The 16,471-nt window shown below is 30.6% G+C and overlaps 1 protein-coding gene across 2 annotated transcripts; it reads right to left on the bottom strand.

Moving 5' to 3' along the window:
• Nucleotides 1-9,808: 9,808 nt before the first annotated feature.
• On the bottom strand, nucleotides 9,809-14,426 carry LOC125065107. Of its 2 annotated transcripts, XM_047672538.1 has the most exons (3): nucleotides 14,276-14,426; nucleotides 13,535-14,014; nucleotides 9,809-9,976 (listed from the first exon to the last, which is right to left on the bottom strand). In XM_047672538.1, exons 2-3 carry the CDS (start codon nucleotides 14,012-14,014, stop codon nucleotides 9,953-9,955), a joined length of 504 nt encoding a protein of 167 aa, XP_047528494.1. In that variant the 5' UTR covers nucleotides 14,276-14,426; the 3' UTR covers nucleotides 9,809-9,952. The 2 variants fall into 2 exon arrangements, with proteins under 2 accessions (XP_047528494.1, XP_047528493.1); XM_047672537.1 differs by lacking the exon at nucleotides 9,809-9,976 and having other exon boundaries at nucleotides 13,101-14,014.
• Between the last annotated feature and the right edge of the window lie 2,045 nt (nucleotides 14,427-16,471).

Below are 16,471 nucleotides of genomic sequence, written 5' to 3'. Positions count from 1 at the left end.
AACAATTTTTCTACCGCTAATCAACAATTTAAAGAACATTAGAGTAAGATAAAATATAAAGCAATACATTTATTTTCAAGACCGGAGTCGCCAGAATACTTCTCTCAAACTAATCAAATCAAATCAATTTTATTCAAGTAAACTTGAAAACGAAGCGTTTTTGAATCGTCAATATTAAAATACTACCAGTAAAATTGTACCTTAACTGTATTGCTAGACACAGTAAACTATAACTATAGCCAACAAGCAAAGGAGGAGTAAAAATAAATAAAATATATGATTGACCAATTATGTTACGTCATCATGACTTGATATTATTAGTCGAGTTCTTGAATAAACTATAGCACTATTTGTTGATTGATGAAAAAAAAATAATCACGAAATTAGCAGTTAGAAGCTTCTAATGGTGAAGTTGTTATCTTAACCTTTAAATTAAATTTAAAGAGAACATAAGTATTTTCAATAAAGTTATATATATACATTTGTAACGAATTTACCAAATAGAGCCATAGTAGCACTAAACAATTGCGATTTGCAAAAAGTTTTATCGAAACATTCTCTTAATAGGTATATTTTCGCTGTAATAGGTTTTTTGCGCAGAAAGAAAATTAATGTTTCTTGTTCAGTTTTTTATGACACGTTCATATATTTTATCGATACCTACTTTATAAAATATAAAACAAAACCTACTACGTAGGTTACATATAGAAGTAGTATTTAAGTTATGTTATATTTTTTAAGAAAACCCAATAATATCCTCTTCATTCAAAAAACAACAAATAAGTTTTAACGCTGTGTATATCGTAATAATAATAATAAGATATCGTAGTAATATAATAGTTCCAAGTTCCCCCTTATTTTTACCAATTAAGTATAGGGTAGGTTAGCTACACAATTATATACATAAACTAATTTTGGTAGTAAATTAATCGTAGCCTGTAACGGTTCGTCAGTAATTATTCTGGCGTGCTGTTAGGATGTCTAGCTAGATAACAACCTATGTTCGTATCTATAACGAATTTGTCTCGTACCCACGTAGCCGTTGCGAACTGTATATTATCTTTGAAGCGCTTTGAACGTCTAGTTAGTAGCTCGGCGCAGGATGTTGCGAGTTTCATTTCCGTAAATGTATTGTTAATCTGTAAGGAAACTATTTCTCAATGCAAAAAATACTTGTTATGTTTTATATATTATTAATAGTAGACAATATATTGGTAGGGCATACGAAAAGCAACCTCATAAAAATGTATATCTAAAATATGTTTAAAAATATATAATTGAAATGTGTATTTGAGATTTATAGCCATCAACACCGTTTGAATGATAAATAAATAAATAAATATTGGACAACATCACATACATTACTCTGATCCCAATGTAAGTAGCTAAAGCACTTGTGTTATGGAAATCAGAAGTAACGACGGTACCACAAAGACCCAGACCCAAGACAACATAGAAAACTAATGAACTTTTTCTACATCGGCTCGGCCGGGAATCGAACCCGGGACCTCGGAGTGGCGTACCCATGAAAACCGGTGTAAACACTACTCGACCACGGAGGTCGTCAATGATCACCAAGGTTGGCATATACAGTTCTATATATATAAAATATAAATATAATAGTATATTTATTCATTGGGTAGGTATTATACGCGCCACTTTGGAGTATCTCGCCACTAGATGGCACTGTAGCACATTAATATTAAACAAATTTTATCAATATGAGGATTTTCTTTCACTTTTCCTGTATAATATAATTATACAATATTTAACAATTAATTTTTTAATGATATATAAATATGTGAATGTTACGAAATCAATGTTTTCCTTTTAAGTGTAAAATATGTATATTGTTAATGTACCCTTTTAAGTATATAAATCAATTTATTCTTTTCAATGAAAGAAATATTTGGCTACAACAATTTCATTAACAATGAACTTTAAAAACTTTTTCCCAATTTAGGGGCCCTTAGGCGTACTGCCTAATGGATAATCCGGCCGTGAACGTCAGAAATATTTACATGTGTGCAAGGAACACAATTTGTACACTTTACATATTTTTAACACTGTTGAATGTACAGTTCGCGATAACATAGATCACGTACATAAATAAGCACATACTAATAGGAAAACCCAATAGTTCTATATGTATAATTGTATATGTATAATTAATACCAGTACAATTATACCAATGATAATCGCGTTCCCTTTAAAGTTGGTTTCAGTATTTAAAAGTTTTTTAATTTATTTACAGGAAAGTGATTGCTAAGTTTTTTTCTAAGCACAATGTGGATCGTGAAATCTGTACCACGAGTTGATTTCGATGTTTCATTACATTTAGCACATATTAGTTAATATTAGATTAATAGGGTGATGACATAACCAGGTTGATATACTTTTTATCGGACCCACTTGGGGGACCAAAGACCTCTCTTCGACCATATGTCTACTAGACCAATAAGGCAGTCAAGAAATATATACGATCAGCTACCAAATAGGTAATAAGTGATTGTGAGACAAATGCACATTAAAGAGCCCTTATGCGGAAATTATAAACGCCAGATCATCTCGTCGGAAGAATGATTTGCCATTTTTAAATGTCATAAAATATTTAAACAAAGGTATTAAATATGAATGCTGGTGATATTCTAACACTGCAGTGCGATTCTATAAAAAGTCACTTCGTATCTCAGTCAATCTCAATTTTGACAACCGACTTATTAGGTTTGTCTTGTGATTGAAATAGAATCTAAAATACTTTTGGCACGGTTTTAATTCTTTTTTCAAATGTGATTATGTGTATTATGCAATATGCAAACAAGTAGATTGTTGGTTTATACTCAAACTGCAAGTGTGAAGTGGTTTATAATGACAAAAGGCTGAAGGGGGAGCCGCACTCATTAATGCAACGCCATTCCTGTACTCATTCGCTTACGTAACGACATATTAACATGTTCCGGATTTAAATCAAATTTATGATAATTTTTTGAAATTATTTTAAAATAACATTTTAGTTATTTAAAAATGTTAATAGCACTAACTTCATGTTAATTTGGGCCGTATTCAATAGATAGTTCGGCTGATTGTAAAATATAATTTTATTGTACATAATTTTACTGGATACTTATTACCTTCTTTTATTAGTTTACCTAAAGCCCTTTAATAAAGGAGCCTTTCAGATGCCATTCGTTTTAATTTTGGGTGTTTAGGGTTGTGTCTACAACAAACGATCTATTGAAAAAAATATATAAGTAACTTAAACAGTACAGAACCCCTTTTTCAAATTAGTATTCATTTTATTTATAACGCTTTAAGAATATATTTGGTCTAGTAGCTAGCAAGTACAGCTGCTTATCATGAGGTCCCGAGCAAAGATTATTGGGATTTTCTGTCAATAAATTTTCACTAAAAGCCCGCTGATAGAAAGTTGGCAATGATAAACTCCTGAGTAAAGTACGTCAGAAAGCACGTACATCCGTTAGTCTTACGTTTAAGCTCCCCCTGTTCGTACCGGATCACCTTCTCATAAGACTAGACTAGAATTAGAATAGTCCATAGATTGTAATGATTGATATTATTATATATATTTTTCTACAAGATTTTTCTAGTAAAAAATAAGGTATAATTATGTCAAAATAGCATGTTCAATGGATAAATCTTACTTATACTTTTACAAAAGATTAGGTCCACGATTATTAGACTAGGACATTATCATCCCCATAAATATAATAAATTTCATAATATGCTTGTTGGTTTGTTCTTTCTTCGGGTATCAACGGAACAATGCATGAGGAATTTCTTTCATATAGGTAGTTTATGATTCCTTTTATGACGATCAATGCATGTGAGCGGAGGCGCAATAATAAATTAGTTATATTCATAAAATTGCGTTAGAAATCTGACAGTTTTGATTGATACGCTTTAATATTAAATAAGTTTAATTTCGTGTGGAACAAACGCCGGTCATGATGTAACAAAGGGCCCGCGGCGGCATCGTAATTGCTTTCTGTAAATATGGGTTAGCGAGTGAACATTGCATGGTGAATTTTTTAATAATAACTTAATTACATTTCATTCTTCAACTATTTCATCGATTTATAATACAATTGATGAAATATATATTTAATTTAATTATTACACTTTATTTATAAATAAATATAAAATTTCATTATCGAGTAAAATATACAATGTAAATAAAAATGCTACATACATATTAGTGTTTTTTTATGGATATAGAGTATTATATATAAAAACAAAATAAAATTTGTTCGTGCTTAGGTATTTTCGATTTTCATGATACTGTCGCCACCTCTCAGCATTGGTGTCAAACAACGGTGAAAGGTGGCGACGAAATATGACACCCGATCGATCACACATTGTTTTGATGATTCCATTATTCGCTTTCAAAGTACTTTCAGTTTTATTTACTTACGTAGTCTTCTCACGCACATCACTAAGACATCTTGTAAGCACCAGCGTCTCTCATACTAATGTATGCCGATAATTTAACGTGGAGGGCCTTCGTGAATGAACAATACTATAAAGATATTCAGTCGAACATCTTATCGCGAATTATTTGGGTATTCTTTCCGAGCCGAACAAGTTTGACGCACTGCAACTTTGCGGTAATTTCATCAGAATGCGGTACGCGTCATTATAATTTGCCTTGAAGGCTGTATCAGTATTCATATTGTGATTTTGTAAAACCTCTTGGAACCGAGGTTCGTCACATAATTATCAGTCGGAGACTCTGTGTGTTGTCATTGTTTTCTTTACGATCAGCGCCCTCGTTTGCGCTCAAATTCGCAGACTTCGTCGTTCTCCATTATCATGAGATGATATGCTGGAACACCATAGCCCTATGGATTTTGTTTATGCTATATCGGTTACCTGGTAAGTCGTCACCACTGCCCATAGACACTGGGACTGTAAGAAATATTAATCATTTCTCATATAACCAAAACACCATTTGGTAAATTAGATATTATGTCCCTTGTGCTTGTTACACTAGTTCACTCAGTCTTCAAACCAGAACATGACAATGCCAAGTACCAACTGCTTTTTGGTGGTAGTTTAAATTCGTGGACTTAGAGCATATTTTTCAAAGATTTCAGAACAACTTTTTTAGGGACTTACTAATCTCAAACTCTGTTAAGATAAACAATCTTCTACTAAATAAAAATACTATTTACATAACTGTTAGAAACTTTTATAATTTTCTAAGGTTTAGGTAGACAGTGTAGGTAGGTCTTATGTAAATACTTAATTAATCCTAAAGGTTAGTCTTATCTTATCTTGCTAATTCCAATTAGATTTCATTCACATTCTGTAGCATTAAATTGAATTTATTGGTCGAATTAACCGAAAACCGAAGAGTTTAGTGGATCTCTTCGGTATTTGGTCATAAATTAATCAGAGGGTGTTCGTATATTTATTTTGTAACGGCTGGTGGATATATTATTTATTTCATTTAGTACAATTTATGACTTGTATTAAAATAACTAGTGAAAGAATGAGAAAATTATAATAATAATAAAGTATTAAATACATTTTTACATTCTTTATATATCTTTTAATTATAAGCATTCAAAATTTGGGCTGTAATCAGTTATTTTTATAATTATAGATTGTATTCGCGTGTTTATTATGTTCAAAGAAGCTTTAAGTACTTTTGAACCGTCAATTATGAACATAAAATAAAATAAATGTGTTGTCATTGCAAATAAATATAAATTCCTCTGACAAGTTACGAAGAAATCACTCGAAAATCACTCAAAAATTTTAATTTTTAATATTAGAAGTCTTTATTATCAATATCAACAGTTTACATAAAATACCAGTAGGTTATACACTAGGATCCTGTATCGTTTAAATAACATAGGTTTTTTGATAAGATTCAATTTAACTCCACGCTCTTTTTATCACATACATATTATACCTAATGAAGAGTTGTGTTAATCCCTTATTTATGAAAGTATTTTTTTTTAAGATTTTTAATTGAAAAGCAAACAAATATCTGTGGAGTTTTGGTAATAGAAATAAATACGTTATACAAGAAAGGATTTATTGACATACTTGGCGTAGCTTATCCTTACAGTTTTTAATGCTTTTATGATCGTCATGGGTCTATCAAAATGATTGATGTTATCTTGAAATTACATACAATTATAATGAATATGTTGTGACGTAACTATAAGTATTCTTATTTTGTGCTAACGTGTCAGTAATATTTTACACCTAAATTTAAACAAGGCAAATTGTTCTGAGGCAATTTATATGCGGGCAATATCAAGTATATTTTCTCACCAATGAAAAACCCTATTGTAATGATGGAACTTAATTATGAATACAGTACTGCTGTACTATACTTAAAAATGTATTTAAAAGAAATACACTTTAATCCAAACACCCTTTTTTACACCAAACACCTTAATAATTAAATTAGTATAAAGAAAATAAAATAAGAACAAAATAATTAATATTGGTCGTGTATACAAGTGTGTAAAAAATATATGTTCGAGTGAAGTTTCTAAATTTAACTTTTTGTGTGATGTAGGTTCGCGGATTGGGCACATGGGTCACCGGGTGGTAAGCTGTCTCCATTATCCACAGACATTGGCGCTGTAAGAAATATGAACCATTCCTCATATCACCAATGCGCCACCAATGTTATATTCCTTGTTCGTCACTGACCCTTCAAATCGGAACAGAACAATACTGCTGTTTGGCGATAGAATATATGATGTAGGTGGTACCTACCTAGGCGGGTTTGTACAAAGCCACATCCAAGTGAACTTTTCAGGATATTAAAGAGGAATATATATTCCTCTTATCCTGAAAAAAGGAGGATACGTATTAGTGGGATTAAGTGTTTTCAAAATATAATACGTATTCCTAAAAAAATGCATATCGTGCGAATACTTTAACACACGCGGACAAGCTACACAAAGATTATTTGGCGACCCCGACGATGTCTCACGCGGCCATTATTTAAAACAGCCATGAAGTCGCATTGCGAGCAGCCGTGACCTAACAGGTAGCAGCCATGCATATGCAATATTTCAAAACTTGTAGTGTAATATATGTACATAAAATACTTCTTATTTATCATCAGTTCTATTAGAATCAGTTTCTATTAGAATTTCTAAAATCTGCTACAATAAACATTTCCTAATTGTCATGAATTGTCAAAAAATTGTAATGTTCTTGAGATTATAGACACGACTATTATGATATTATATATATATATGTTTACTAGTCTATACTTGTATACTTGTATTATATTTCTGAATAAATTTTAATGAAAAACTTTGAGTCACTTATGGCTCTTAGAGGATCTTACTTTCGTGCGAATGTTTCTGCAAGTATACTATACTAATAAAATGATATTTTTTTACGTCCATTCTTACGTATTCGTTTTAAATTGATCATAAAATGTTCCATAATGGGGATATTTTTTTACACAAGTAACAAAAAATATATATCTTGCAGCAAAAGGACAAATAAGATCTCTTGATCATTTTGTTAAAAGGCAATGTCCGTATGAAGTGAACTTTGTTTTAAGTACTAATATTTGTTCACTTGTTGCCATGATCTGGCACTGAGCCAGTTAGGCTTTCGGATTATTAACTCAAACTACACAGTATTACAGCTTCTCTTTCTTAAGGCGAGTTATTATTTGTATTTATAATACTTCTTATATTATATATAATAAAGGTCTTGTATCTTAGAAAATATACCTTTTTTATGTTTTAGCCTTCGTAAGAACGAAGGAGCAATTTAAATAACAATATTTGCTGTTGTAAATAAAAATTGATATAAGTACTTAAAACATTTTATTGCTAACACTTATCACGTATCGTACGTGTGTACGACATCTAATATCACAAAAATCTAAGTTATATCGTCGAAAATCGCCCTTATTTACCGTCGATGTTTTTCTCCATATTCAATATTTTCCTCGTTCGCTTTTATGAGGCTTTGGTTATAAATATTCAGGCGTGTAATTTGATATTTGTTGAGTAATTTATTTTAATTCGGGTCAGTTTTAATTCGTCATTTATTTGAAGAATTATCTTAGCTTCTTATATAGTACTCAAAACGTAAATGGCATAATATAAGTTATAATTAATTATGAAATTATAAGTGGATTGAGAACACAATTAATTTTTATTATTTTTACATTATTTACAGCGAGAATTAATGGCAAGGCATAATGAAGGCGTTATAAACTTTGGGACAAAATTGAACGGAGACGCCTCTAGCAATTTTTAGCATACATTAAAAACACTGCTAATGTGATTTCTAAGTGCGTTATTTTACACCTAACGCATACATTAAAATTTCAATAATAACCATAAATATATGTGCATATCTCACTAGAAATAACTTATATACACACCTTATTCATACGGTATATTTTGTCACAAAATTATACAAACTAGTAAGGGACTACCGCGTTTTATACACAGAATAATGTCGTTAACATGGCATATACATATTTTTAACAAGAAATTGGTAGTTGATTAATTATGGAATGATATAATGACAGTTTATATATTTAGGTATCTATACTAATATTATAAATGCGAAAGTAACTACGTTAACTCTTCACGCATAAACCGCTCCAAATTTCACCTAAATCAAGTTGATTTCTATGAAATTTTGTGATAGTTTGAGTCCTGGAGGTCCTTGTTTTATTTTACCCCTCGAGATTATGTGTGAGACGGTGAATTACAGGTAAAGTTTTATAAATTTCAAACGAGAAAAGCTGCAGGATCATCTAGTTTGTATATAATTTATTCCTTATATTGTCGTCACTGCATGTCTGTCAATCACATGCACTGTCAATAATGATTTATTGCCATTGTAATAAATAACTAATATTGTATTGATTTTAACAAAATATATTTAACGCTTTCTGACAAAGTGCTGTTGTATTTAATTAGCTAACAAACCGTTTAAAATTATAAAAATACTATAGTAGTACTATAAAATAAAGATATAAGTTTTATGTTTTATATAAGTTACTGTAAAATTTTTCCTCAGTTTAATTTGAATGTATATTATATATATATATTTTTTAATCAAGTTTTTTATTTAATCTTGTAGCATTTTTATTTGCGCATTGGTGGTCTGTAATCTACCAAAAGTTTGGAAGAAAAATACTTGATATCTGAGAATAACCGGCGAAAGAAAATCATATTTAATTAGTTGACTTAATCATAATTTTGCTTTGAAATTCTTCTATCATCAAGGTTTCTTAATGAAATGTAACAACCGTCAGCAAAACCTGGTTCCTAAATTCAAATCTGTACTTTTATTCCATCGCTTTATTCACTGTACGTAGTCTCCTTTAGTTTGAATGTATCTGTAATGTATCCTTCTTTCCGTCGTACATTGTTACATCATTTATTTGATTGAATCCTGGAATAATGTGGGTTTGTATTTTTCTTTTCTTTTATTCTATGTATTGTTCGTGAACAGTTCCAATTAATATCCTGTCAGATGTTTACCTCATCGTAACTCCTTGAGGTTAGCCTTGGCTGATTTTCCCTGTTACCTTTCATTTTTTAATGATATTTCATTTTGAACCTTATTTATGCTGCTATACTGTTGAATTGTTCATAAAATACTCGCGCTGCTTCCAGAGCGTCTATGATAAATTTGTCTTCGCAGGGATTATCGTCAAAGAAATAGGATCCACACTTTAAGGATTCAGAGCAATATTCATTCATAACCTTGTTATTACAACATCCTAAAATTGCTCGAGCACACGGTGTTAAATGCTTCGGTTTTGCATTTTCCTCGCCATGTCTGAATTTGAGGATGTACAGTAATTCCTCGTATGTCATGTATGGTGTTGACATATTGCTGTTGTCTCCGACCTTGACTAGAGCTGATCCAATGTTTCGGGCGTCATTCACTTGCAAAGCAATCATCATCAAAGCTATCAAAACACAATACTTCGCCATTTCTGTAAAGAAAAAAATAACTAAATTAATTGCGCAATCATTTCGGTTTTCCTTGCTGGCCTTATTTTTATTTCATGTTAAATTTCATAAAAAAAAAATGGAAGACTTATTTGTAACTATCGTATCGATATTTTTTCCATTATAGGATATGTATATCCATAAGATACAGCGGATACGTGTATGGGCCTTTAGTAGTGTCGTAAATGAATTAGTTTTTAAATACAAATAATAACAAGTTTTCAATATGTCTTCTCTAGTTTCATCCGAAATGACCCAGTGGATAGAATATATGGATTTCAGGCCAAGCATCACTGACTGTTTATGTGTTTAATTTGCGTTTATGTTTATGATTCAACTCCTGTTTGGTTGCAAGGATAACATGGTGAGGAAACATTAATGTATTCGATTAATTCCGTCACACACATTGGGATAATTAAATCCATATATTCTCAAGAGTAGAGCAAGGACATTTAAAGAACATAACGATTACATACAACTAACTCGAAATTGCATACACATTAAATAATTAACATACAAACGAACCTGCTATTTTTTTTTTATAGTTATCCGTGATCTAAATTGCTGCCTTATTTTAAATTACTGGATGTTAGCTATTTGACACTATAATGATAGTCCAATTTTAAGCTTTGAAATTATTATTTTTTTGCTGGTAAGTCTTACCATATGTAATATTTATGGTGTATTTAATTATTTAAAATTATTCTTATTGGTATAACAGTAAGTTCTTTAAAATAATGTTGTCCCACATGTCATTTAAAATTAATTTAACCTCTAGCTGTTCTTTGCTACTCTGGTCACTTTAAATTTATTTTCCCCGCTGCTCTCGTATATTCTCGTTAATCCCGTAACTTATAATAGGCCTATATCTTTAGCTTTCTAAATTCCCAGGGTACCAATATGTCAAATTTTATTACGATTGGTCCAACGACTTAGTCATGATGAGGTAACATACAGACAAGAGTTACAAGCGCATTTATTATATTAGTTTGATTAAGGAAGTTTGACGTCATTACAACACGAGGTCTCGGAAGTACTTGTGAATGTAGCAGCGTTATATAATAATATTTTAGATTATTGAATGCTTTCGTATAACTATTGCTTTATTGACAAAAGGATGTACGTACCGTCCATACTGACAATACGTAGACGTATAAATATAAATAACAGTGTACAAAGACACGAAGGTCATCAAGTCAACTTTGGTCGCGGATATTTCTTTTTGTTTCAAATATTCTGAGTTAAAGATATTACTTATCAAATCTTGACATGGTATAACATTGTACTTTCGTTAACAATTATATGAGTAGAATGGTTAAAACACGTTTTTCAAATAAAGCAATATCGACGCTGACGGCTAGTCTGAGTCAGGGGTTACGTTATGTTGGGTTTTCCCAGATTGGATAAAATTATACACAGATATTTTGAATTGAATGACGCAAAGAGTACATTTTAAAATAAGTTAAAAGTACAGTTTCGTTTTTAGACTTATGTTATAAGGTTTCAAATATCTGTAAACGCATAAATGTATCATGTAACGGGCTTACCTATACAGTTAGTCGATTATACTATAAATTAAGAGTTGACCTCAATTTGACTTCCGAAACAAAAATAATCTTCATTGCCACAAAATATATTAAACTACACTATCAACTGTACGATCTTCATGTGTAGTTGGATAATGGAAATTCACTACTCACTTTAATTCCTGTCCCGTAACGTAAATATTTATGAATTCAACAGAAATCTTGTTTACTCAAACGTCCGTTCTCTTATGAGTGCTAATAGTATCTGGTTGTTCTCGAGACTAAACGTCAATATAATAATAGCTTATCGTGGTATAACGCGTTCGGGTTTTTTTATATCCCAATGTTTGTTACGCAGATGTTTTTGCGAAATAGGTGTTATCGCGTTATAGTAAGGACGTAGAAATACGAAATGCGGAATAATAATGATTTTACAATTTATTACGTCATTTTTAACTAATTAGAAAGTAATTTTCTCCTTTCGCGTCCGTCACTGAAAAAAGATTTTTTTTTATTTCATAGTTACTACTTTTTTGAGTACTAAATATTTTTTTTACAAGAATTATAATTAAAATATAAGATGATTTCCCATATAAGTTTATGGGACTTAATATATTTTAAATACGTAACTAAGAGCTTAGATTAAATACCTGTACCGGTATTATTTTAATTCGTTAGTTCGAGTTGAGACGATTTCTATCGCCTTTTATTCATACTTATCTCTTGGTAACGTCCATTTAAATTCTATAAATGTTTGTGTTTTTTACTATTGATGTACTTGTCTAGGCTTGTTGGTATAGCTCCCGCAGCTATATATCTCGGCACTCTACTTTTATGACTAACATATGTCATAAAAGAACAATAACAATGGAAGATTTTTAAGTATGTTTGACTGTTATATCATTTTATTAATTTAAAGCTTTTTAAGAAGGTAAAGGATGATAATCGAATTATTCATTATATAAAAAGTACCTACTAAGCCAACCGGTCGCTGCATCTTGTCTATAACCACAGATAGTTTAAAATTTCAAAGACTTTATAAAGTAATAAAATGTATACAATCGTTGAATGATTTGTTGTTAATATATTCTAAAGTCAAGACGTCAGTAATTTTTATATAATTGCTACATTTTTTTTTGTTATTTAAGGAATGAAAACGCTGAGTCGGTATCCTGTTCAAACAATTGAAGTGGAATGTAATTGTTGTCATTCGTAACACCATTAACAGTTTTTATTTTCAATAGACGATAATTGTGTGGATAAAGTTAACATAATTATAACATTTATATTAATTATAAAAAAATTCTACTTTAATCATATATTTTTTAATAGAATGTGAACCTCTATTTTTAATGAATAAGTTTCTTGTAGTTTTTATTTTTTACGACTGATAATAGACATTAAGAATAAAAATTACTGTAAAATTATAAAGTATTTTATATAAATGACAATATTTTGTTAATTTAAGATGCATTTTCTAATAAGGAATAAAATAAATAACATGTGTCAATAAGGGTTAAAGTTTGTTAATGATTCAATAAGCGTAGAGATTTTTTTTATACAAGTTAATGAACACATTACAAGACTTTTTACACTATACGTATTTATATTCTGCTGTCATTGACTTAAAGTACTATGAATTATACGACTATATAGAACTAGAATAAATAATTATAGCGTAGAGTTAAATCACTTATAAGTAATTAAAGCTTAATAATTGTTAAAAAAATACTGCATTAAAACAATTCGTATCAACAATATAAAAGAGTAATTATAAGATCTAATTTGTCTCATTATTTATCTGTCCTTAATTGTTCTTAAAAAAGTCAGTATTTCATTTATTTGGCAAGTAGTTTCGGGTACGACTTTCTTATAACAGTTATTTGAAGTAAAACACTGTTTTAAATTATCGTTCCTCATACAGCAAACGATACGTGCAACATCACAGGATGTAAGCTTAACTTGTTTTTTCCTTTTCAATCCGGATGTTAAGGTTAATTGAGCCTTTTCACTTACTTCTGAATTCGAAGAGGTTTGTGCTACTGTCAATGGTGTTGCTTTTGATTTTACATTCGCTGAGTCAATGGGTTGTTTCATAGGATTTTCTATAGATGGCATCGGTATGTTGATTGGTCTTTTGTATAGTTTTTCGTCTTCATCTTCGAACGTCGATCCGTTTATTAATATTCCCCAATTTTGTCTCACGTCTTCCATATGTGGAAATCTATTAAATAGCTTCACATTGTCGTTCGCAGAAATGGCTTGAGTAAGTTTTTGGTTTTCTTGTATTCGTGGTTGTTGGCTATGACTTTGTGGTATTAGGTTTGTCGGTTTTTGTACATCTTGGATTGGGTTTTGATTGCGAGGATTGCTTTCATCGGCAAATATACTATTCGAGTGGCCAATTTCAATAACTTTGAATTTTCTTGGAGCGGTCTGTACACTCATTATACAAAATAATAAGAATACCAAGTTAATACATTTGTACGTCTCCATCTGAAACAAAATAGTTTTTTTTTTGTTTATTAATGACCTTAAACAAATGACCTAAAACATATAGTTAAAATAATTTAGGCAGAATAGTGTGAGACAATCCAGATATAGCACTTACAATAGCTGTGTACGATTAAACAAATTCAAACTTAAGAAGTCTTCTTAAGTATTAAGCCGTACAATTTCATAATAGATTTTGAATCAAAGCTCATAAAACCCGAATGCTTAAAAAGCTTTTTAATAATTAATTAAGTTAAAACTTACGTCTTTCGTTTTTATCCGTATAAAAATGTACTCAGTCAACAATATAGTAAATAAAGTTTTCAATTGACCGCGACGTCCGAACAAACGAACAGTTGTTATATGTATGAGTGACTACTCATGCTTGTATTACTGAAATAGGTAGACAGTCTGTGCGTCATTATATAATGTATTTATACCTATATTTATTGCCAATGCAGATTAGTCGAACGAGTAGCTGGAAAAAATATATTTCCCACTTTACATCACTTAAGCAGATACAGAGTCAGACACACCCACTAGTAGGTTTATATTAGGATAGACGTCATTATTATATCGGGATAACGTTCCGATATTTCGATATTTACTGACGTCCTAATCGTGGCGGATATCGGTCAAGATTATTCGATATTGACTAATATTGACGTAAGAAGATAACTTCATGGAAATGCGTATACGTGTTCCATGAGATTTCGTTTCCATATTTATTTAATATTGTAAATGACGTCAGTACAAATAAAATATATGAAGTCAGAGTTTAACCAGCTGTAAAAAAGACAAAAATTTGCCATTTATTTTTTGACAACTGTTTTTTGATTTATTTGTTTTAAATGGTGTATTCCAGCTAGACTCAGTTGTGTAGTTACTTGATCTCTTAAAATAAACAATTCCCCCCTCTCTATATGCTGACGCAGCACATTATAGACGCCCTTATATAAATAAATATCCCCCCAAATTAAAACTTAATGTTGTATCCTTAAAACGTCTCACTCCGTTCGAAAATATCACTTTGGAGTACATATTACACAAGGAATCATTAAGGAATAAATTTAAAGAAATTAAGATATTGACTGTTGCTTCTCAATATATATTCTGTAATGTTTTGTATGTACGGAAAAATATTAATGTTTTTATGAGAAAATGTTATTCTCATAACATTGGTACAAGGAACAAACATAATCTTGTTACTCCTGTTACTCGACTGCATAGAGTCAGCAACTCTTTTGTGGGGCAATGTATACGCTTCTACAACAGGATCCCAGGAAGCGTTCAAAATGCTTCTGTTGCGAAATTTAAAAAAATTGTTAGGGAACGCTTGTGTGCTAAAGGTTACTATACAATTAGTGAGTTTATGTTTGTTAGCACACCTTGGGAATAAAACGATCGCCTCCTGGCTGTTTCTATTCATATATAATTATGTACATAATTAATTTGACGTAAAAAAAATACCCGCTGAGTTTCTTTCGCCGGTTCTTCTCAGGTCAGGGTGTTTCCTTTTCCGAACCGGTGGTAGTGTTTAATTTGACCATCAATAAGAAAGTGTAATACTTCTATATTGAATAAAGGAATTTGAGTTTGAGTCTAACTAAATTCATTAAAATTAAACAATTCGGAAGTTACAATAACTGCAATTAATAAATGCTATTAGTCACGTATTAAATGTATTTGTTGTTTTGGATTAATTTGTTTCAAATACTCATACATTATGTATTGGTAATGTATAAGTGCCTATGCTTAGTTTACAGAACGTAAATCACTTTAAAGGATATACCTACGTCAAATTTCATGTCCAAGCTCGTGACTTCAATATTACCAGAGACTGGTACCGACTTGAGAGCGGAGGCTTTATTTGCCTTCTACGGGTATGCAACTCTACCAAATTCCTAACTCTGTTTAGTTCTGTTTGAGAAGTTGGTCTCAAAAATCCTGCGAGTTCGTGATCTGCATTTGTAGTACACGTAACAGCTAACCATTTATTCAAGGAAGTTAAATGCTATTATCATCTACTAGTAATCAGCGAGTGTGTAATCAAGAGTGCTATAAGTGAAAACTATTATTTCAAAAATTTTAGGTATTCATAATCAATTAAAAATTAATTTTATCGTAAAAAAATAACTTTTTTTGGTACTTTTTCGTCGTTTTCTCCTAGACTGAGTAATTGTATACATATATTTTTAAATTAATATATCAACACAATATATTTTAAAAATAGATTTACTTTTAAATTGCAAAATAGTATTATTAATCAAAATCATATAGGTAAATACGAAAGAAACGACCACAAAAACTATTTATATATAATTTTTAATTGTTAGGGTCGCGGCAAACTCTTGGGTAGTGCAAACTCGTCCATGGTAGTCGTTGGGGGAGCGCTTAGATCAGCAATACACGGCTTCGAACTGAAATAATAATAATGATTTGTACAATAACACATACACA

This window comes from Vanessa atalanta, chromosome 7 (assembly GCF_905147765.1).
Source record: "Vanessa atalanta chromosome 7, ilVanAtal1.2, whole genome shotgun sequence".
Classification (NCBI taxonomy): domain Eukaryota; kingdom Metazoa; phylum Arthropoda; class Insecta; order Lepidoptera; family Nymphalidae; genus Vanessa; species Vanessa atalanta.
Note: the sequence above shows the minus strand (reverse complement) of the source record. Positions and strands in the feature narration are given on the sequence as shown.

What these genes read in the sequence shown, in the direction of transcription:
- LOC125065107 (XM_047672537.1), bottom strand. Translation starts at nt 14,014, where the DNA reads ATGGAGACGTACAAATGTATTAACTTGGTATTCTTATTATTTTGTATA.